This window comes from Archocentrus centrarchus, unplaced genomic scaffold (assembly GCF_007364275.1).
Source record: "Archocentrus centrarchus isolate MPI-CPG fArcCen1 unplaced genomic scaffold, fArcCen1 scaffold_79_ctg1, whole genome shotgun sequence".
In the NCBI taxonomy this organism is placed as follows: domain Eukaryota; kingdom Metazoa; phylum Chordata; class Actinopteri; order Cichliformes; family Cichlidae; genus Archocentrus; species Archocentrus centrarchus.
In genome coordinates this window covers 434,361-457,845 of record NW_022060290.1, presented here as the reverse complement: position 1 = coordinate 457,845, position 23,485 = coordinate 434,361, and the positions used below count along the sequence as shown (strand labels likewise).

Genomic DNA, 23,485 nt, shown 5'->3' with positions numbered 1-23,485 from the left:
CTAATAGCATACTGACTTGCTACAGGATCATTCAGGATTCGGTGGTGGCTGGATGGAACCACGTAAGTTGGTCTTGGTGGAGATGCCGCACCTACTGCTGGATTAGGAAGCGGATGATGTGGGTAGCTGAGTTTGTAGTCCTCCAGATGTCCCGGAATGCGTCGCACCCGGCTGGGACGGAGACTACGTGCTTGCTGTCCATCATCAAATTCTCTGGGTGTAGCCATAGCGCCGCCTGTATACATCCGGCTCGAAGGACCACTTGTAAGGGTTATACTGGTTAGGTGGTGTATACAGTCAGGCCTAAGTCTTCGGTAAGAAAGACTGCAGCAACCCAGGAGTGCAATGGAACAGTCTTTAACCCCTTAACTGGCAAGGGCCCGGTGACGGGCCGTTTGTAGTCTCTTTTATATGGCAGGCTAGACCCTCCCATTTTTATTGACACGTCATTCGGCCAATCATGTAACTGGCTGCACCAAATCACCTGACAAAGCTACGTGACGCCCTCTGAGTATTATTGGCTCTGGGAAACCCATTTCTTAACATTATTGGCCGAATGAGGTGTCAGTCAAAATGGGCGGGTCTAGCCTGCCATATAAATGCACTTCATTCGGCCCGCGGACCAGACGCAGCCGATTAATAGGCTATGAAATGGGTTGTTCAGAGCCAATAATAACCAGAGGGTGTTATGTAGTTGTTTCAGGTGATTTTATTTGCTGCCAGTTAAGGGGTTAATAACGTCTCACAAGTGAATCACAGGGAAGGCACCGCATTGGTAACAGGTAGGTGACTGGTTAGTTAAAGATGTGTGTTTGGCTTCATGAACGCACACCCAGTCCTCAGAAACTGTCCTTTTACTGTGATGCTCGTTCGCCGCTTTATTAGGTACGCCGATCTGCCGTGCAGGGTGTAAACAGTGAGCACCGTGATCTCGCAGTTGCGATGTTCACTCTCGCGCTAACCTCCGAAGCAGGGAGATTTGGCACAATGGTCGTATCTTTTATTTTGACTTTTGTCCACCACATCTTGAAGGCTGGTCCATGGAAACTACATGGAAACACTAAACCGGTCTGTGGCTCACACCTAAAAACTTACAGTCTACTGAATTAGTCTCTCCAGAGGCCTGACAGTAACATCACCCTGAAGAAAAAATCTCAGCTCATGGTTTCAGGTTGGTTGGCATAAAACTATTAGTAATGGGATTATTCCTTGGAAAACCACAAATGTATTGCCTTCCATCTCTGTAGCCAAAAATGTTACTACTGGCTCTGAGTCATTATGAAATCATTTCAGCACTTGGGTGTAAAAGGAAACTCGTGTGTTAAATATGTTTAACAAGGCTCACCTCTCTGTCGAGTCCAGCAGCAGCAACTCTGATGGTTCCACTGATTGAGTTGATTTCAAACATGTGGGCACTGGGCAGTTGTGGATCCTGGTTCAGAATACGGTAGCGGATATCTGAGTTGTCAGTATTTGGCTCATCCAAATCTATGGCCTCAACCATGAGCAGCTCAAACCCTGGAGGAGAAGGGATTCAGAAATGGGAGCATAAGTTTCTAACGGTCTTCACAATGTTTCATTTAAGAGATTTACCAAATTAAAATGGACTCAGTGCAAAAGGTCTGCTAATATCTTTGCAGCCTAACAATCTCTGGTGCAGTTTGGTGTCACTTTGTCTTTCTGTAAGTTTAATATCTTAAAATTCATTACATACAGTATAGTGGACTTGGGGAAAATTCCAATATGGATAAGAATTAAGAACAGGAACAAAAATAAAACAAAATGAGTTTGCATGTTAAATATGTCAACAAATGTAACTAAATCCTCTATACATACCGACGGCAGAGGCCTCAGGAACCTCTCCTTTGTACTGAGTCTTAAACTGAGGTTTGTTGTCGTTTTGGTCAATCACATTGACTATAATCTCCATGGGCTCCTCAGCGACTCCTTCTCCGTCTCCCACAGCATGTGCTTCAAACTGCACAGAAGGTTTTAATACAGAAAGTTTCAGATTCACCTGTAAATGATTCAATCTACACACAATTCAATCAAAGCAAAAGTTGAGTGTCTTGTAAAACTGTAGAAACAAGAGTGAAGAGACTTCTTATCAGCATATTTGTTCATTTAGATGCTGTGAGATGATTGTGTTCTTTTTTAAAACTCACAAAAATAAAAACATCTCAGCATCCAAGAATAATGACCAGAGGAACTTTCATCATCTGTTCATTTTCTACATACATAACATACACTTTAGAAAACATCTGGACAAAGAGGGAAACTTACTGTGTACTTGGCTGTTTCCTCTCTGTCGAGTGGCTGTGTGACATACAGATTGCCAGTGTTTCTGTCTATGGTGAAACGATTAACAGGAGGCAGATTAGCTCCTGGACCAGTGATGCTGTAATAGATCTTCTTGGTTTTATCTTCATTGGAACGGATCTGGGAAGAAAGAAAACAAAAAACAGCAGCACTGAGTTAAACCACTCTTACTGTGTACAGTGTAGCAAAACTCAGAGTTCTAAAGAAAGGGGAAACCTGAGAAACATTATAAACACCTAAATATAGAAAATATTTAAATAAGCTTTAGTGTCACTAATTAGTTTTACATTTAAAAAAAAAATCACAAGTAGCTCTTTAAACTATTTGACAATTGTACATATTATTTCTCACTATCCCTTCCTCCTCATTTCTGTAGCTGCCTCTTCTGCATCCTCCTCCTCCACCATTGCTCTCTCTCCTCCCTCAACTCCACATCATCCTGTTCTTCTCACCTCAGACCTTCTCTTCTGAACTGTAGTCAGAGCTCTAACACACAAAAACATCTTTATTCCCAATATTTTCCCATTTACTGATTTTCAGCAGATCAGACATGTGACCCTCCTCTGATAAACAGTTTGATTATATTCTCACCCCTTTATTATTTAAAGCTTAAATTATACATCTATATATAGATTAAATAGACAGTGAGAAACATTAGCCGTACTCTAGCAAAAATATTTTTTCAATATTAACAATTCCCATTACATCAAAACAATTTTAAGCATACTGTAAGAGATTGATATTCTGTGATAATCTTTAACATTTCTATAAATATGTTTTGGTAACCGCATCCTAAAACAAAGTATTTCCATGGTAAATCAGAAAATTCCTACTGCACTCTTGTACAAGGGTGTATACTACATAATGTCTATTTATATAACAATAAGCTTGATATAACATACTTCTAATGTATTCACATATTTGGGATTCCCCAGTTTCTCACCATGTACCAACTACCAGCTGTTCAGTGACTGGGGTCAGCTGCTAGATTTGGGGAATCTCCACTTTCTCCATTTCAGTCCATAACAGCACAATATGATCACATGATTAGGCTTAGCCAATCAGGCATGTGAAAGAGGCTGCATATAATTAGCATATATTATCATAGCATTAACAGCCTGAAATCCTCGACACTGTTTACTCTCCACTGGAGATAAATGGAGCCCAAGTGTACAAAGGGTACTAAACATCCAGGAATATGAATATCCTGTTTCATATCTTTGAAGGGTAAAGAATGCATATGGGAAATTTCATGACTCGACTCCGTTTGGTTTTGGAGTCTATGGACTGGAAGTAAAACCTCACAGACAGAGAATATCCTCCCACTTTATACTGTATGGGAGGACTGGGGGGGGGGGGGGGGGGGGGGGCACAATGACCACCACTGAAGAAACAACAGACACATCTTGTGCAAAAAAAAAAAAAAAATTTTAAATATCATTCAGTGTCAAATTCATCACACGGTAATTCAGTTCTTACCTGAGCTACTTTTAGGGGATAGGGTCCTCTGTGACTCTCAGTAACACTGAGTGGAGGAATAACCCAGTCTCTCTTCCTCCTCCTCAGCCCTTCAGCAGACTTGGGGAAGTGCAGAACAGGCACTTGTGGATCAGTTGCAGTCTGGGAAAACATGCAGACATTTCATCAGCCAAAGCTTGGAGTGGAGATCACTCAGAAACTGACGTCTCAGTACATCTCAGAACTTTAATGCAAATACAGATGCCATTTGGCCAAAGGCTCATCAGTGTATGTATTTGTATCAGAAACTTTATGAAAATGTTTTAGTGAGCCTGTTTTAACTTTCTTTAATCTGTTGGTTCAGATTTCTGAAGTTAGAGAACATTGTGAAACTGTAGCACAGTGGCAGGTATGAGGTTAATGAGTCTGCCCTCCTGTACAGGGTTAGAGCCAATTCAATTCAATTCAATTTTATTTATATAGCGCCAAATCACAACAAACAGTTGCCTCAAGGCACTTTGTATTGTGAGTAAAGACCCTACAATAATACAGAGAAAACCCAACAATCAAAAACGACCCCCTATGATCAGCACTTGGTGACAGTGGGAAGGAAAAACTCCCTTTAACAGGAAGAAACCTCCATCAGAACCAGGCTCAAGGAGGGGGGGTCATCTGCTGAGAGGGGGGAGAGAGACAGGACAAAAGACATGCTGTGGAAGAGAGCCAGAGATTAATAACAATGATTAAATGCTGAGTAGAGTATAAACAAAGTAAATCAGATGAATGAAAAGAAACAGTGCATTATGGGAACCCCCCAGCAGACTAGGCCTATAGCAGCATAACTAAGGGCTGGTTCAGGGTCACCTGATCCAGCCCTAACTATAAGCTTTATCATAAAGGAAAGTTTTAAGCCTAATCTTAAAAATAGAGAGGGTGTCTGTCTCCTGAATCCAAGCTGGAAGCTGGTTCCACAGAAGAGGGGCCTGAAAGCTGAAGGCTCTGCCTCCCATTCTATTCTTAAGTATCCTAGGAACCACAAGTAAGCCAGCAGTCTGAGAGTTCTTATATAGTGCTTTTCTACTCTGTGTGAGCACTCATAAAACACGTTCACCCATTCACTTCCACGAGTAACTAAGCTAAGTGCTTTTATTGTTTAACATTCAAATACATTCATATTCCAATGCTTGTGTTAGAGAGCAACTTGGGGTTCAATATCTTGCCAATGGATTCTTTGACATGCAGGCTGGAGGAGCCGGGAATCAAACCGCTGACCTTTTGATCAGTAGGTGACCTGCTCTACCACCTGAGCTACAGCCACCCCATTTGCATTTATATATATATATATATATATATATATATATATATATATATATATATATATATATATATATATATATATATATATATATATATATATATATATATATATATATATATATTATTTTATTTTTTTTTTTTTAGATATCTACAATTATTTCTGAAAGTTAAATTTATTGAATTTATAACAGATTGCGCACAAATACCAATTCTTTTCATTATTTTATTATTTCTAACATAAAATGAGAGTTGTTAATTTAAAGTAGCATTTCATATTGAACATGTATTCAATCTTATCTGAATTGCTAGCCTGATAATGACAAAAACTTCATAAGCAAAGGAGTGATATTGGGGGGAAAAGCATTTCTCATGTCAGAAATCATCACTTTTTTGTGCCACTTGATTTATTTTGAAGTCATCAGGATCCTTTTTCCATATCAGATTAGAAACACATACTACAGCAAATCAAAACAGCACGTATAAAAAAAATATGCTTTTTCCCAAACTTTCTCCTATCAAAGGAGAACGAATCATTTGAATCTTCTAGAAACATCTGACAAGTAAAACAGGCAACAGAGTAAAGAACTGTTGACTCATGTGTTCAGTTCTGCTCCCTGGCTTCAACATGAGCTCCATGAATCAAACAGCTAGCTCAAGATATTATACAAAATACAAGCTAAATACAAGCACTGAGATTAAATTGGTTTCCAGGGGTAGAACAGGGGAAACATAAAATACAACAAAATTTCTGGCAGTTTCTTGCAAACATTTAATAATTCTATTAAACACTGTACATGGAGCAATGATTGTTGAAAAAAAATATATATGTGTCTGTGTGTGTGAAGTACATACACAATTTAAGTCCATTTTGCTTTGGCAGAGAAAATGTATTTACAAAAGGCATATCAATTGCATTACAACATTAAACTAAATTCCTCAGGGTTTACAACTTAAGAAGACATCCATGCAGATGTCATGATAGAAATGATCAAGTCTCTGTCTCATTGAGAGGATCAGCTCCTCATCCCCCTCAAGTCCACGCAGCAGCTTGTATATCCCTGGTAGTGGACGTGTGTCTTTCAGCTTCTCCCTGCTGATCATGATGTGAGGATCTGGCAGAGGACCTGCAAAGTGAGATATGTCAATTTTAACATAGATTTCATTATGTCATGTGACCTTTCAAACTATGGCAGTCACACTAATCACCTCTCTGTACATGTTTGTAACTCTTTTAATAGTTAGTTTAAGCTGCTGCAAATTTTAATAGTAAAATTTTATTATAAATTGGCAAAGATAATATACAGGGCATATATGAAAAGCAATGCATACTATTCACTCTTATGTTTGTCTTAGAAATGTATTACCATCTTTAAATAGCTGGGGGCTATATATATATATATATATATATATATATATATATATATAGTTTTTTGAGAATATTTATTTATTTACTGTTAATGTATTAGCATAACTGGTGTCTGTAGGCAACCGAAACTTCAGGATGCTCAGGCAGCACCGGGAAACCACATTTAACTGCCAAATAACAAACGATTGCTTATTTATGGTGACAGGTTGCAACCCTGGATATACTATAAGGACCTGATCAAAATTAGAGCCTAAAGACGTTCTATTTGCAAAGCAGAAAGGTCATGTAATGTTAGCTAGCTAACAAACTGACTAATGCTATCCTATTAATTAACAGCTAGAAAAGACAAAAACACGTACCTCCATAATGTTCAATGAAGAATTTGTAGCCTTTGTCCAGTTTTGAACATGTTGTCAGTGAAAACTTGTCTGTATGTCATAGTATATCCTGATACCGTATTGTTGGCAAATGTATTAGACTGTGTAAACTCCATCTTCCAGAAGTAAAGATCCCCAGCATCGAGGCCGAACGGAAGTTGTGTGACGTCATGTGAAAAGGGTCTATCCCAAATGAACAACGCAGATGAAACGCAACAAAGATAACAAGATTATTTTTTGTTGTGTGGATGAACTTAAAAAGATTGGCTCTCAGTACTTAAACAATTTAGTTTCTGACAAAACGTACAATGTCTTGTATCTTGAACAAATGTTTTTGACCTCAATACTATGTATATTTGTGTAAAGATACTAACTTGATTTTTTATTGTTCATTTCACAGATTCAGTTATGTTAGATTTACTTCACCCCAGAATCATTTTTATCAGTGTAAGATTTGTGGGGCCGAGTACAAGAACTTCAGTTTTATCTGAATTTAGAAGCAGGAAATTAGAGGTCATCCAGGCCTTAATGTCTTTAAGACATTCCTGCAGTTTAACTAATTGATAAGTGTCATCTGGCTTCATTGATGCCTTTAAGCCACCCAGAAGGCAGAGAGGATTCAGAGTGATAGCACTCTTCAAAGTATCAGCTATTGCCTTCGGGAAGGAGGTACACTCTGCTGCAATGCAGAACAAACAGATTCAATTTCTCATTTATTCCCACCATTAACTTTTTGAAGATTCTGTGTCCCTGGTTGTATGTTTGATTGTTGATTTTTTTTTTTTTTTTTTTTTTTTGCTGTTGGCTATAAAGCAAATTGCCCCGCAGGGATAAAGTATATTGATTGATTAATTCTAAATGCTTCTCGGCTCTGTGACTGTCCACAGTTTGCTCCACCTTTGAACCTATGACAGCTGTTCAGGATGGATCACCTGATGACAGGAACCACTTTTAGCAATCAAGTTCAAATGAACAGTTTCCTACGTTGAACAGTTTGTGGAATATTAAACCCACTCACAATGGATATCAAACTGAAAGCAGCAGGATCCATTTATGTGGGACCACAAATACATTTTCAGTGGAAACTTCAGATTACATCTGTTTCTCTCTTCACTTCAGAGCTTCATCAAATCAACTGAACTTCTGACTCATGATACTTATAAGAACTTTATAGAGATCATGTCACATAGGCTTCAAAGGCTGGCAGTAATTTTTGCTTTTATGCATTTAAATTGTGAAATTAAACAGCTGACAAATAACACCAGATGGCTTAAATGGACGAGTTCTTATATAGAGCTTTTCCACTCAAGCACTTTATGTCACACATTTGCATTCACCTCATTCACACGAGCACTTTATTCTACATTTAACTGCTTTCTAACTAACATCAAGAGCGATTGGGGGGGGGGGGGGGGGGGGGGGGGTGTTCAATAGCTTGTCCAAAAATCCTTTGCACACAGACTGGAGCAGCCAAGAATCAAACCACCAACCTTCCGATTAGTAGATGATCTGCTCTACCTCCTGAGCCACAAATACTCCAAACAAGCAACGTAGACAACACAGCTATGAAAATAACTAAACCTGGAGACAGCTTCCCATTTACGCACAGCCACGGAGAGCTTGTTTTAAAGGGAAACTGATATTTTGCATGAGGAGCCTTTTCAACGGCGAGCGTGTGGAGAGGGTCCACACCTTCAGGTTTCTTGGTGTCCTCATCTCTGCTGATCTCTCTTGGTCAGATAACATCACAGCTGTTATCAAGTAGGCTCAGCAGCGACTTCACTTACTGAGGGTCCTCAGGAAGAACAACTTGGACTCAAACCTGCTGCTGACCTTCTACCGCTCATCTATTGAGAGCCTGCTGACGTACTGTATCACAGTATGGAACGGCAGCTGCACTGAGGCAGACAGGGTGAGGCTTCAGAGGGTAGTCAAGACAGCACAAAGAATCAGTGGCTGCCCTCTCCCCTCCCTGATGGACATCTACACCTCCCACTGCATCAGCAGAGCCAGGAACATCATGAAGGACAGCTCACACCCTGGCTTTGACCTGTTTGTCCTGCTGCCCTCTTTCAGGCGCTACAAGAGCATCAAAGCCAGAACAAACTCAGGAACAGTTTCTTCACCAGAGCAATCACCACCCTGAACTCACACACTCACCCACTGTAACTGTGCAACACCCACATCTGTGTGCAATATTATATTATTCATACTGATCAATATATATCGCCCCTATAATGTGTAATAACCAATATTCATTCACTAGTGCAGTGGTTCTCAAATCCAGGCCTCGAGGGCCGGTGTCCTGCAGGTTTTAGATGTGTCCCTGATCCAACACACCTGAATCAAATGGCTGAATTACCTCCTCAGTATGCAGTCAGGTTCTCCAGAGTCCTGCTAATGACTTCTATATTTGACTCAGGTGTGTTGAAGCAGAGATACATCTAAAACCTGCAGGACACCGGGCCATGAGGCCTGGATTTGAGAACCACTGCACTAGTGCAATACTTATCATCTTTATTATTAAATGTAAATACTTTTTACAATGTATATATTTTTATACATTGTTTTATTTTCTGTATATTTTTAGACATTCCATTTTATATTTCAGGAAATGTGACTTTCTACTGCATGGCACTGAACAGGAATGGCCCTCCAATCTCATTGTACATCCTGTATAATGACAATAAAGACATTCTATTCTATTCTATGGGGGGGGGGGGGGGGGGGATTTAATGTATTTCTACTTTTCCTTCATGTTTCATTCAACAGTGTCTCTAAACCTGCCTCTGTGCTGTTAGCAGAGTCCACTTCAGTACTGTGATGCTCATGGTCGTAGTTTATGTGGTCTTCATGGTGATGGTGCCCATGGTGATGCTCAGGGTGAACCACACTGACTGGAACTGTTACTTTGTGACCTTCAGAGTCCCAGGAGTGGATGAAGAAGGTCCGGTGTCCTTTATGAAGAACAACCTGTCGCTTTACCTGGAAGATTAAAACAACCCTCAGTAGGAACACAACATGCAGGCACTGCATCCTTCATCAGAGCAACTCTTCACAAACTTTACTGCACTTTTTAAACTAACTCCAGTTTTGCAGTCGAGTCTGTTAACACTACTCACCATTAACACACCGTCTGCCTTTAAGCCAAAGTGACTGTCATCACTGCTGAAAGGAAATACTGAGCGGTCTGTGCAGTCGGTGAAGCGCACTGGGAAAGGATAGAAAAACAGATTACAAATGTGGTGCATATAGAGAAAGAACTGGCAAGTCTTTGTTGCTTTGCTGTGTGTCAGTCATTACTGCCTCTTCCAGAAAAATAAGGACACTTATTAAACCTTCATGAAAACAGTAAGTGATCAATCAATGACTTGTGTGCCAATGATTCTGTGTTCATGTGTAATGTATTTGCTTATGTTGGTAAATAGACTGCAGTCAACAGGAAATCACCAGTTTTGCAAAGATCTTTCTGACTCTGCATTAATGTATCTACATTATGATCAATCCGGTCCTTTTAAAATATCTTTATAGAACTATAATGTTATATTTTTGCATTTTCTGCTGCCCTCTTTGCCAGCTGTCTCTTTAAAAAGATATTTTAATGTCAGTGTTTTATCCTGATAAATAAAGAATCGCCATCCTCCGTGAATCGCCACCTTATCGTGGTGGAGGGGTTTGTGTGTCCCAGTGGTAGGGTCTCCCATGGCAAACTGGTCCTGGGTGAGGGTCAAGACAAAGAGCGGTTCAGAAGACCCTTATGAGTGAAAAAACAAGGGAACAGTTTACCCTGCCCGGGATAGGGTTACCGGGGCCCCACCCTGGAGCCAGGCCTGGGGAGGGAGCTCGAGGGAGAGCGTCTGGTGGCCAGGCATTAGCCCGTGGTGCTTGGCCGGGCGCAGCCCGAAGAGGTTACATGGGCCCGCCCTCCTGCAGGCCCACCACCCGCAGGAGGTGTCGTAGAGGTCGGGTGCAGTGTGTGTCGGGCGGTGGCCGAGGGCGGAGGCCCTGGCGGACTGATCCCCGGCTATCGAAACTGGCTATTGGGACATGGAATGTCACCTCTCTGGTGGGGAAGGAGCCTGAGCTAGTGCGTGAGGTTGAGAGATACCAGCTAGATATAGTTGGGCTCACCTCAACGCATGGCCTGGGCTCTGGAACCAGTCTCCTGGAGAAGGGCTGGACTCTGTTCCAGTCTGGAGTTGCCCTTGGTGAGAGGCGGCGAGCTGGGGTGGGTATTCTTGTATCCCCCCGGCTTGCTGCCTGTACGTCGGAGTTTTCACCAGTGGACGAGAGGGTAGTTTCCCTGTGCCTTCTGGCTGGGGAACGGGTCCTGACTGTTGTTTGCACTTATGCGCCGAATGACAGTTCAGGGTACCCACCCTTTTTGGAGTTGCTGGGCGGGGTGCTGGAGAGTGCTCCATCTGGTGACTCCATAGTCTTGCTGGGAGACTTCAACGCTCACGTGGGCAATGACAGTGAGACCTGGAGGGGCGTGATTGGGAGGAACGGCCTGCCCGATCTGAACCCGAATGGTGTTTTGTTATTGGACTTCTGTGCAAACCACAGTTTGTCCATAACAAATACCGTGTTCGAACACAAGGATGTCCATAAGTGCACATGGCACCAGGACACCCTAGGTCGCAGGTCGATGATCGATTTTGTAATCGTATCATCAGATCTGCGGCCGTATGGTCTGGACACTCGGGTGAAGAGAGGAGCTGAGCTGTCAACTGACCACCACCTGGTGGTGAGTTGGATCAGGTGGCGTGGGAAGATGCTGGACAGACCTGGCCCACCTAAACATATTGTGAGGGTGCGCTGGGAACGCCTGGCAGAAGCCCCAGTCCGGGAGATCTTCAACTCCCACCTCCGGCAGAACTTCGACAGCATTCCGAGGGAGGCTGAGGACATTGAGTCCGAATGGACCATGTTCCGCACCTCCATTGTTGAGGCTGCTGCTCAGAGCTGTGGCTGCAAGGTGGTTGGTGCCTGTCGTGGTGGTAACCCCCGAACCAGATGGTGGTCACCGGAGGTGAAGGGAGCCATCAAGCTGAAGAAAGAGTCCTATCGGGCTTGGTTAGCGTGTGGGACTCCAGAGGCAGCTGACAGGTATCGACAGGCCAAGCGGAATGCAGCTCGGGTAGTGGCCAAAGCAAAAACTCGGGTGTGGGAGGAGTTCGGTGAGGCTATGGAAAAAGACTTTCGGACGGCATCGAAGCGATTCTGGCAAACTGTCAGGCGACTCAGGAGGGGAAAGCAGTGCTCCACTCTCACGGTTTATAGTGCGGGGGGGGGGGTGCTGCTGACTTCAACTGAGGCTATAGTCGGACGGTGGAAGGAATACTTCGAGGACCTCCTGAATCCCACTGACACACCTTCTGTAGTGGAAGCAGAGTCTGGGGATGAGGGGGATGACTTGACCATCACTGGGGGTGAGGTCACTGAGGTAGTTAAACAACTCCTTGATGGCAGAGACCCTGGGGTGGACGAGATTCGCCCTGAGTTCCTGAAGGCTCTGGATGTTGTAGGGCTGTCTTGGTTGACACGCCTCTGCAACATCGCGTGGAGATCTGGGGCAGTGCCATTGGATTGGCAGACCGGGGTGTTGGTCCCCATCTTTAAGAAGGGAGACCGGAAGGTGTGCTCCAACTTTCGGGGGATCACACTCCTCAGCCTCCCCGGTAAGGTCTATGCCAGGGTGCTGGAAAGGAGTTAGTCGAACCTCGGATTCAGAAGGAACAATGCGGTTTTCGTCCTGGTCGTGGAACGCTGGACCAGCTCTTTATCCTCTCAAGGATATTCGAGTGTGCGTGGGAGTTTGCCCAACCAGTCTACATGTGCTTTGTGGACTTGGAGAAGGCATTCGACCGTGTCCCTCAGGGTGTCCTTTGGGAGGTTCTGCGGGAGTATGGGGTGTCTGGCCCATTGTTGCGGGCCATTCAGTCCTTGTACAACCACAGTGAGAGCTTGGTCCGTATAGCCGGTAATAAGTCGGATTTGTTTCCTGTGGGTGTTGGACTCCGTCAGGGCTGCCCTTTGTCACCGATTCTGTTCATAATTTTTATGGACAGAATTTCTAGGCGTAGCCAGGTGGCAGAAGGCTTCTTCCTTGGTGGCCTCAGAGTCTCATCTCTGCTTTTTGCAGATGATGCGGTTGTGTTGGCTTCATCAGGGGGGGGCCTCCAGCTCACAGTGGAACGGTTCGCAGCCGAGTGTGAAGCGGCTGGCATGAGAATCAGCACCTCTAAGTCACACCCTAAGACAAAAACTGGTTCATCCCAAGGACAAACCCGCCAAACACAAGATCAGCGATGTAGTGTATGCTGTTCAGTGCAGTGAAGAATGCTCGGACCTCTACATTGGTGAAACCAAACAGCCTCTTCACAAACGAATGGCACAACATAGAAGAGCCACCTCGACAGGACAAGATTCAGCAGTACATCTGCATCTGAAAGAAAAAAGGGCACTCTTTTGAGGATGCCAATGTCCACATTTTGGACAGGGAAAACAGATGGTTTGAAAGAGGAGTGAAAGAAGCCATCTATGTCCACTGTGAACAACCATCATTGAACAGAGGAGGTGGATTACGTCACCAACTTTCCCCCGCTTACAGTGCTGTCCTGAGCTCCCTTCCCAGACGTCTCAACCCCCATTCACACCTTTGTTCCAGTGACCTCAATAGGCCACAGGAAACAATGGAGCGGAGTCCTAATTTGGTTTCAACTGAAACCACTGATTAAATATGACCCACGCCCCCTTCACACCTGGGCACATGTGTTCAAGCACATGATCAATAGAGGGTCATAACCACCTCCAGGGGACTACGCCCACAGGGGTTTAAATACCTGGGTCTCTCCACCATTTGGTTGAGAACTGAAGAAGCCTTTCGGATGAGAGGTGAAACGTCTTCAAGAAACAAAAAGAAGTCCAGTCGCCTTTTTCAAGCTCCAGAGACTACTATGACCTGGATAACTGAGAATCTACACAGACAGCACCTCTAAGTCTGAGGCCATGGTCCTCAGCCGGAAAATGGTGGAGTGCCATCTCCGGCTCAGGAACGAGTTCTTGCCTCAAGTGGAGGAGTTCAAGTATCTCGGGGTCTTGTTCACGAGTGATGGGAGAAGGGAACGAGAGGTCGACAGGCGGATCGGGGCTGCTTCTGCAGTGATGCGGACGCTGCACCGGTCCGTCGTGGTGAAGAGGGAGCTTAGCGTAAAAGCGAAGCTCTCGATTTACCGGTCGATCTACATTCCTACCCTCACCTATGGTCACGAGCTTTGGGTAGTGACCGAAAGAATAAGATCGCGAATACAAGCGGCAGAAATGAGTTTCCTTCGAAGGGTGGCTGGCCTCTCCCTTAGAGATAAGGTGAGGAGTGCGGCCATCCAGGAGGGGCTCAGAGTAGAGCCGCTGCTCCTCCACATCGAAAGGAGCCAGTTGAGGTGGCTCGGGCATCTGATTAGGATGCCTCTTGGCCGCCTCCTGGGTGAGGTGTTCCGGGCATGTCCCACCGGGAAGAGGCCCCGTGGTAGACCCAGGACACGCTGGAGAGATTATGTATCTCGGCTGGCCTGGGAACGCCTTGGGGTCCCTCCGGATGAGCTGGAGGAGGTGGCTGGGGAGAGGGAAGCCTGGGCTTCTCTGCTTAGGCTTCTGCCCCCGCGACCCGGCCCCGGATAAGCAGAAGAAAATGGATTGATGGAAATAAAGAATATATAAAAGTGATCGCAGCTTCTGCCTTGTGACACTAATATTGTTTCTCTCCAAAGAAATGTTTGAGACACAGATTCCAGGTCAAAAGGTCATTTACAGGCATTTAAATACAGCCAATCCCTTTTTGGCACAATACCAGCATCACTGAAACTTTCTTCAAGGTGGATCTAACATTAAGTCTCACGGAGAGAGAATGTAATCAAAATGTTTATCAGAGGGAAAGTGGGATTTTTAGGACATTTGATCCTAATATTACCTGGCACAATGTTAGCTTATAATCAGCAGTTGTTATGTTGTTATCTTAATGTATGTTTGCATGTGTTAGAATCCTGACTACTGTTGAAGAGATGAGACTTGAGGTGAGGAGGAAGAGGATGTGGTGGAGATGAGGAAGGAGGAAAAAATAATAAGACAGAGATAACGAGTAACAGATGATGTGAATGTAAAACTCTTAAATGATCATAGAGTATATAGTTTAAAAGAGCTACTTGTGATCTCATTAATTAAAAGTAGTTTATAACTGAGCCTTTGCAGCAGTTTTTCAGCTGTATTCAGGAGTTTAGAATGTTTGTCAGATTTTTTTCAGAATTCTCAGAATCTGAAACATTGTAACAGAATTCTTCTGGGGTGGAGAGTTAACTGATGAAATGGTAAAAACATCTAAAGGTTTGGGCCCTTCAGTGACATTGCAGTTCTCTCAGGACATATCTGTAAAATGTTCCTTTCATCAGATAACTTTACTTTGTCAGATCAAGTCTTCATTTTTAAAATATGTCACTGACCTTTAAATTTCATACATGTTCATGAACTTATGAGCTAAACTAGAAACAGCTCCTTGTTAAATCAACTGTTAGCAGTGAATATGAAGTTAAGAATTTGTTTTCCTCACTTTCTTTAGAGTTGGGGCCTTGCAGCATCTGTATAGATTTTATTAATGCGTATTGTTGAAAAGAGCAATGTATATCTTCCTCAGTAAGTTTTACTTTCAACATGTTAGCTCACACTGCCAGGAACAAACAGTTACTGTAGATGGAACTGGAGCGAGCTGGGCCTCACACTGGAGCATTTCAGAGTTATGGAATATTATTAATGCTTGAAAGACCAACACACACACAAACAAATTAAACAAACAACATCTTTGTTTACCTGGCCTTGTTTATGGAGCATAACAATAAAAAATTGATGAGTAGGCCTGCTCTGCTTGAAAAATTCACAGGCTAGCATGGCCTTCCCGTGTTTAGATCAAATTTGTGCAACTGTGCATCTGATTGGTTGTTTTCCTAACTTGTCCCTGCCTCCATCCATCCATCCATCCATTCTCTTCCGCTTATCCGGGGCCGGGTCGCGGGGGCAGGAGCCTAAGCAGAGAAGCCCAGGCTTCCCTCTCCCCAGCCACCTCCTCCAGCTCATGTGGAGGGACCCCAAGGCGTTCCCAGGCCAGCCGAGAGATATAATCTCTCCAGCGTGTCCTGGGTCTACCACGGGGCCTCCTCCCAGTGGGACATGCCTGGAACATCTCACCCAAGAGGCGGCCAGGAGGCATCCTAATCAGATGCCTGAGCCACCTCAACTGGCTCCTTTTGATGTGGAGGAGCAGCGGCTCTACTCTGAGCCCCTCCCGGATGGCCGCACTCCTCACCTTATCTCTAAGGGAGAGACCAGCCACCCTTCGAAGGAAACTCATTTCTGCCGCTTGTATTCGCAATCTTATTCTTTCGGTCACTACCAAAAGCTTGTGACCATAGGCAGGGATGGTATAGTTACCCTGAAAAAGTAATCTGATTACTGATTACTGACTACTCCTTTAAAAAGTAACTTAGTTCCTTTAATGATTACTTAATTGTAGAAGTAACTAAGTTAGATTACAAGTTACTTTATTAGTTACTTTTAACAACGGCCGGTGTTGTGCAAAAAGTGATCGTCTGTCATAAAGTGATTTCTGATGTTTCTGTGTGTTTTTATGTGTAATGTCTTTGCTTATATTCATAAATAGAGTGCAGTCAACATGATTTATGACGGGCTTATATATAAAATGCAGAAATAACCTGTTTTCAACAATCTTTAGGAGTCTGTGTTATTGTACCTACATTATAATCAATCTAGAGCTTTTTGGCCACTTCAAATATCTTTATAGATCTGCGATGTTATATTTGTTGTGATTTCTGCAGCTTTCTGAGCCAGATTTCTGTTTAAAAAGACATTTTTAATGTCCAACAGTTTTTACTTGACAAAAAAAACGAATTTCTATCACAAGCTTCTACCTTGTGATAGAAATGCTGTTTCTCTCTCAAAATCTCATTCATGAGAGGTATGTTTGACACATGTTTAACAGATTATAGGTCAACCAGTCATTTACAGCCATTTAAATACAGGCAATCACATTCTGGCAAGTACCCCCCCTGCTGCCTGAACATAAAAATGACAACCATGAAACGAGGGCGAGTCAGCCCGTGTTTAAGGGCAGCATTTCCTCTACTACATACTGTCCGACCAGCTTCTTCAGCTCTCCCCCACTTACTGGTTTGTACTGAAGTCCAGCTTTTGTTGTTTGGGTGCTGGGGGGCTCCTGCATTAGCTGCAGCTCTGCTTCACCACCTGGTGGGACTCTCTGTAAGTGTGACTGTGCTGTGACTCCAGGTGTTTCTTCAAATCTGATGTAGTGTTTTTGAAGCTAGATACTGTAGCACTTTGTCACCAGCACAGAGTGCACAACTAACCTTGATGTTGTCATCTTTAGCTGACACACACTCACAGTAGTTCACAATAGTTCCTGTATTTCAGCTAGAAAACGCACATCTTTCTCCTCCCTCCACTGTTTACATTTGTCATGCTGAAAATGGGAGTTAACTGTCGCATCGGCCAGATGTCATTCCCTGAGAGGCAAGAATGGTAAATAGAATAGCCAGGAATTGAACCGCTGACCTTCAGATCAGTCGGTGACCTGCTCTACCTCCTGAGCTACAGGAAAATGACAAAAATATTAACGCATAAGTAACTTTAATCTGATTATTGGATTGCAAATAGTAATGCATTAGATTACTCCTTACTGAAAAAAGTAATCAGATTAGAGTAACATGTTACTAAGTAACGCATTACTGACATCACTGATCATAAAGGAAAGTTTTAAATACATTTTCAATTCTATTCTAGATTTAACAGGGAGCCAATGCAGCTGCAGCTGAAGGCTTTTCAGGGAGCTTTTAGGACAGCCTGATAATAACAAATTACAGTAGTCCAACCTAGAAGTAATAAATGCACGAATTAGCTTTTCAGCATCACTCTGAGACAGAAATATTAGAGTGTAGCCTACTCATTAAATTAGTGTTGTTACAAGTGTACAAATCTGGACAGTTAGAATAGTCTCTTCTTTATTTTAGGAAATTAGCATTTGTAAAAAATTAAAACAAACCAAAAAAGTTTCATGACAAATGTGGGTGAGCTTGGGGGCCCCCCTGGTGGTCAGGGGACCCTATGCAGCCTCGGACCGGCTCTGCCTACTGTTACGGAGGACGTGGAGTTTACAGCAGCGAACATGTCTGTGATCTTTACGCATTTTGTAGCATCTACAGTGACACTCTTCTATTTCTTCCCACGTGATTTCTCCGCACCCTCTTTCTGCCGCTTTGGTTTCTCCATGTTGCCTCTCTGTTAACATATGCGCTCAACACTGAAACTACCGGACTCAGGGGGCACCACGCAGAGAAAGGGTGGGACCCCTTTCATCGTATATCCTGATTGGTTCAGACTACTGTCTATATTGAAGATGGGCCAGTGGGCCGCCCCCTCTAAATTGTGGGCCGGTCTCTTAGAAAAAAACGGGAAGAAAAAAAATCCAACAGCATCATCCCCTGAGGACTGTGGGCCCACCGGGCAAATGCCCGGTGGGCCCGATTACCAGTCCAGCCCTGGTAGAAGGTGAATAAAAAAGAAATCTGATGATTCTCTTTGATTCACCCTGTACTGGAGAGATCTGCCATAGGCCATCTGGGCCAAAACAAAGCAAATACGTCCTGTGACATGATACTGGACTTTAGATTCCTGTGCTGTTCTTACCTCTGCCCAGCCTCATGCCCGGCCTCAGGTGTTGCCTGGACACTCTGAAAATCAGCAGATCTGACTCAAACCCAGGCACACATGCTGGCTTCTTAGCTAGTGCTGAGACCTAGGAGAGGAGAAATGGTGTTTCAATTAGACCTGCAACAGTAAACTGACTACTTATAAGCAAGAGGAAACTGTATCTGCATAACTAAATACATTTTATTAATCAACAACTGCAAACTTTAAATGTTTCTATCTTTATGTCAGGTTTTGATGGTTGTTTGTTTGTTTTTGGTGAACATGTTCTGGTTTTGGCCTGTTGGAAAGACAAGACCGTTATTTGACAATAGAATAGATTTTAACTACCGTATTTTGCAGACCATAAGGCTCAATATCAATGAACGGGTCTATTTTCATACATAAGCCGCATGATAAAACATATGTAGAGCGAAACAAAAGCGTCAGGTAAGCCAAACTTTATTCAACTCATTCACAATAACTCAGAATATTGTTCAGTTGTAACAAATACAGAAAAATACCCTCACATTTTAAATCATTCATCTTCCACAAATCCATCAAATTCCTCATGTTCAGTGTCTGAGTTGAACAGTTGGGAGATTTCAGCATCAAGCATGCCGGGTTCCCTCTCATCATTATCAGAGTCAGTCTCATTGTTACTGTTTTGTTTTAGTTGCAGCACACAGCAACCATTTAATTGTTAATAAAAGAGCAACTTTTGCTGGCAATCTGTTGCCATCTTCTTCAACATCTTAACAGACGCTACAATATATTCTTTATAATGAGGGTAAGAGCAAGTCATTTCTTCATTTTATATATAAGCCCTTCATAAATCCTGTGTACCAGTATATTTATCAATATAAGCAAAGAAAAAACATTTTTAAAAAAAGGTAATTTCTTTTTTTTTTGACAGAACACCGGAAACCTGAAAACTCCGCTGTCACTGTATTTTGTGTACATACAGCGCTCGTACTGCGTCCCTTCATACGCTGTGAAGACAATGAAGAGAAGCCAATATGGGAGAAATCTGCTCTCTCTTTCTAGTCCCTGCCAGTACTCTAGCTGCAGCATTTTGGATCAGCTGATGACATATGCACAGATGCACACACAGATACACTTTTCATGTTCTTGGCACATTTAGTGCACTTCCTGTATCTCACACACACTCTCTGAAAAGATTATTGCACTTCCTCCTTTCATCTCACACACAGACAGATAAGCCCACATTCTTAATATTATCCTAATCTTTATACTGGTTAGATTTATACTTGATTACAATTATATACAATTATATTTCATGAATGATTAACTATTAGCAAAGTCCTTTATTCTACTCTTGGATAGACTGGCAGCTTTAACACAGATCTATGAATCACTGAAAAAAACAAACAATGGGTTTTATGCAGTGATGAATCCAAATTCAACGTGTCATCAGTACGTATGGAGGACGTCATTAAGTGCAACAGTGGAAGCTCTGTGGGGGTTTGGGGCTCTATGTTGGGGATCCTGTCAGTTTGATGAAATTATGAACGCAGACACATCACAAACACAGCAAAAACATGCCTGGATAGAAAAACAGACCATGATGAATAGTATCAGTCATGGATTGGCCTCTCCAGAGCCCAGACCTCAACATTACTGAAGCAGTGTGGGATCATGTTGACAGAGAACAGAACAAAAGGCAGAAACATCCAAAGAAGAGCTTTGAATGTCCTTCAAGGAGCCTGAGAACTGTTCCTGAAGACTGCTGAAAGAATTACAGGAAGCTGCCTCAGAGAGTTCAGACTGTGTTGAAGAATAAAGATGGTCAGAACAAATACACACTTTCACCCTCTGTTTTATCCCCTTATAGGTCTCTCATTGAAATACTTTGAAATTAAATGTCAACCTTATTGAAGGACTAACAAGACTTAAAATACTTTTGTGACATTTTTCAAAACGTATCATTTTCATTTTGAAAATCAAGCTCAGCAAAGTCACCAAATTTGGTTCTTTTCCTGTAAGTGGTAAAAAAAAGAAGAAGAAGAAGCATATACATAAAAAAACAGTGAGACAAGCGTCATCTATAAAGTGTGTGGACACCCTATAAAGGGTTAATGTTGCATTCATACAGTATATTGTGTGAAGTGTATTTATCCAGTGATGATGTGGGTGTGGTGTGTAACTCTGATCTGAGTTTTGTGGGGCAGGGATTATGTCTGTGACAGGACTGAGAGCAGCACTGTTTTCTGGTGGCTTCCAGAAAACAGGATATTAGAAGACTACCAATAAGATGATGTCTAAACTATGTGAATTCCATAAATTTAAGGTTTTCCAACTCGATATTCAGCTTCTGTTGGTTTGTTTCTTTACTGCTGAAACCCTCTTGAGCGTCCATGGTCTCACTGTCCAAGGTACAAGAGTGATATTCTGACCTAAACAGCTACACACACATCTTCTAACTTGTCAGATTATTACATCAAATGACTGCTGAATATTTTAAGTTACACTTTATTATGAATTCATCATGATGTCACAAAGTTTGTTATCATAGCAGCAGTTTTATTGATATACTCTGGGTTGCATACTTTTAAAAATGGGATTTTAACAGTAATCTAAGAATCATTATTTAATTATATTAAAGGACAAAACACCATGATGGCATTCACTGAGACAGATCTACACACAGCAGAGATGGGGGTTGCTTCTGATCTGCAGGAGGAACAGCAGATAATTGAGAGGTGACAAAAGTTTCACTGTAATGCAAATAATGTGCGACAGCTGAACAACAAGCAGTAAAATAAGAAAAGAGAAATCCCACATTTTAAAGTTGTTGTACACTTCAGGAACCTACAAACAGGAGACAGTGCTCCAGAGGTACCGTGGTAATCACACTGGGCACAGTGATACTTGGACTGGGGTTGGAAGTCGTCCTTCTGTGGGGTGGGAGAGCTGTTTGAATGATCACACTTCAGGGAGCACTGACAATTAGTTTCATGTCCACTCTTTCTGGATGATGGTTGACTTGTCTGTGGGTCCCTCTCCCTCACTTGAACATACTCACCACAGAAGTAATATATCTGTAATTAATGATGTCTGGAATTGGCTTAACTCTGTTTGGAACAGACTCCTGGACTGAGAGCATTTTCCACAAACATGTTTAAAATATTTTATTATTATTATATCACTATTACTATTGTCAGAATTAATAATGGTATCAATCGCTACTACTTCAGTTTAAATTATATCATATGCATAATATATATGTCATAAGTTATGTGTATTTCATAGTATATAATATCACCTTTGTTCCTCTCTCTGCACTTGATTTTCCAAGTTGCTGGGTAATTTAGACAATATCACAATCATCACTTGGGACCCTCAGGAGCAGGTGTAGTGGGGAGGAAAGTCAGGTCACTAATATCTACCCACTAGAACATCATCTTTCACTCCTCCTATGCATTTATTTATTTAAATCCATATTTCCACTCCCTCCACACTTCATCACGTTTGGTGTCGTTTTTCACAATAAAATAAAGTTTAACAAAATAGTAACACGAGGCTCTGAGCCAGCAGATTAATGGGACAAAGATGAGAGGAGGAAGGAATGTTTCACTGTGGATTTAGTGGAGTTTTTCCTACAGAATTCCTTGATGCCCCGTCTCCTCTCACATAACTGCTGCTCAGTTTAGGCTTTGGCTTTAACTCACATTCCTTTGGATCAGAAACTCTGTCACCCCCGAGCTGACAAAGCTGATAAAGGTGTTACTGACCATCAGTGTGAACGTTGGGTATAAACGTATTATCATGGTCCTGTGTCGGTGTTCTGACTTCCTTTTGGTGAAGTTCTGTTTTTTGTTATATCTCTGGTTGTGTTTATTAGTTTTTCTTACAGTTTAGCTTCTCAGTTTGTTTATTTTGACAGTCCTGTGCACCTTGTGTTTAGTTTTGCTTCCTCTTGTCTCTGTAATTATCCCCAGCTGTGTCACCACCTGTTCCTGATCCTCCTCTTATCCTGTCTGTATTTAAGCCCCCAGGTGTTCTGTTTGTTGTTTGTGCTGTTGTGCTGATACAGAAGAGCTCATTCCTTGGTTCTACTTTTCCTGTCAAACCATCCTGGACTCAGTGGCTCCATTAAAAACCAGGCAGCCAAAGACTAAACCTGAGCCTTGGTTTAATGACAGAACTCGTGCTGTCAGGAGGGATTGTCGCCGAGCTGAACGCAGGTGGAAAAAGGATAAACTGCAGGTGACTCCTCAAATGTTAAAAGACTGCTGGCCCCACTATCACAGCACAGTTAAAGAAGTACACAGAATGCCTGTTTGGAAGCTTCTCCTGACATGTGCAATCATTTTCTGTGTTTTTATTGAAAAGGTTGCTGGTACCGGGGCTCTTGTCACAGCTCCTGATTCTGAGCCCTCTGTTTCAGTCCCTTGCTCTGCTGTTTTTACTCAGTTTGAGTCTGTGACTCTTAGAGGATGAGTTTGGCCAGATTAAACCATCAGGCTCATCCCGTGATCCTGTCCCTCCACAATTTTTTTTTTTTAAAGAAATTTTATCTAGTAGAGGGTAGCCTGTTCTTGCCATTATAGTCTGTCCCCTGGTATTGAACCTGCTACTTTTAAGCATGCAGTAGTACAGCCACTGCTTAAGAAACCTGGCCTTGATCATACTGTACTGGCTAGTTATTGGCCTATTTCCAAGCTGCCTTTTGTTTCTAAGGTTTTAGAGAAAATTGTATTTTGTCAGCTGAAATGGTTTTTAGATGAGAACAGCATCCTGGAGGTTTTAAAACCCTTCGTAGCACAGAATCTGCTATAATAAAGGGTTTTCTTGAATGTGATTCTGGTAACCGTGTTTTGGTTTTACTTGACTGAACTGCTGCCGTTGATACAGTAGA

At 42.5% G+C, this 23,485-nt stretch overlaps 1 protein-coding gene across 1 annotated transcript in view; it reads right to left on the bottom strand.

Moving 5' to 3' along the window:
- The window catches only part of LOC115777821 (cadherin-1-like), a 56,814-nt gene that overhangs the window by 29,769 nt on the left and 3,560 nt on the right, over positions 1-23,485 (bottom strand). The window contains exons 4-10 of the mRNA XM_030725820.1: positions 18,604-18,712; positions 9,960-10,048; positions 9,625-9,822; positions 3,799-3,939; positions 2,284-2,439; positions 1,837-1,978; positions 1,346-1,518 (exon numbers count right to left, since the gene is read on the bottom strand). Of these exons, the coding sequence (XP_030581680.1) occupies positions 1,346-1,518; positions 1,837-1,978; positions 2,284-2,439; positions 3,799-3,939; positions 9,625-9,822; positions 9,960-10,048; positions 18,604-18,712 (1,008 nt within the window). The remainder of the gene's footprint in view (positions 1-1,345; positions 1,519-1,836; positions 1,979-2,283; positions 2,440-3,798; positions 3,940-9,624; positions 9,823-9,959; positions 10,049-18,603; positions 18,713-23,485) is intronic.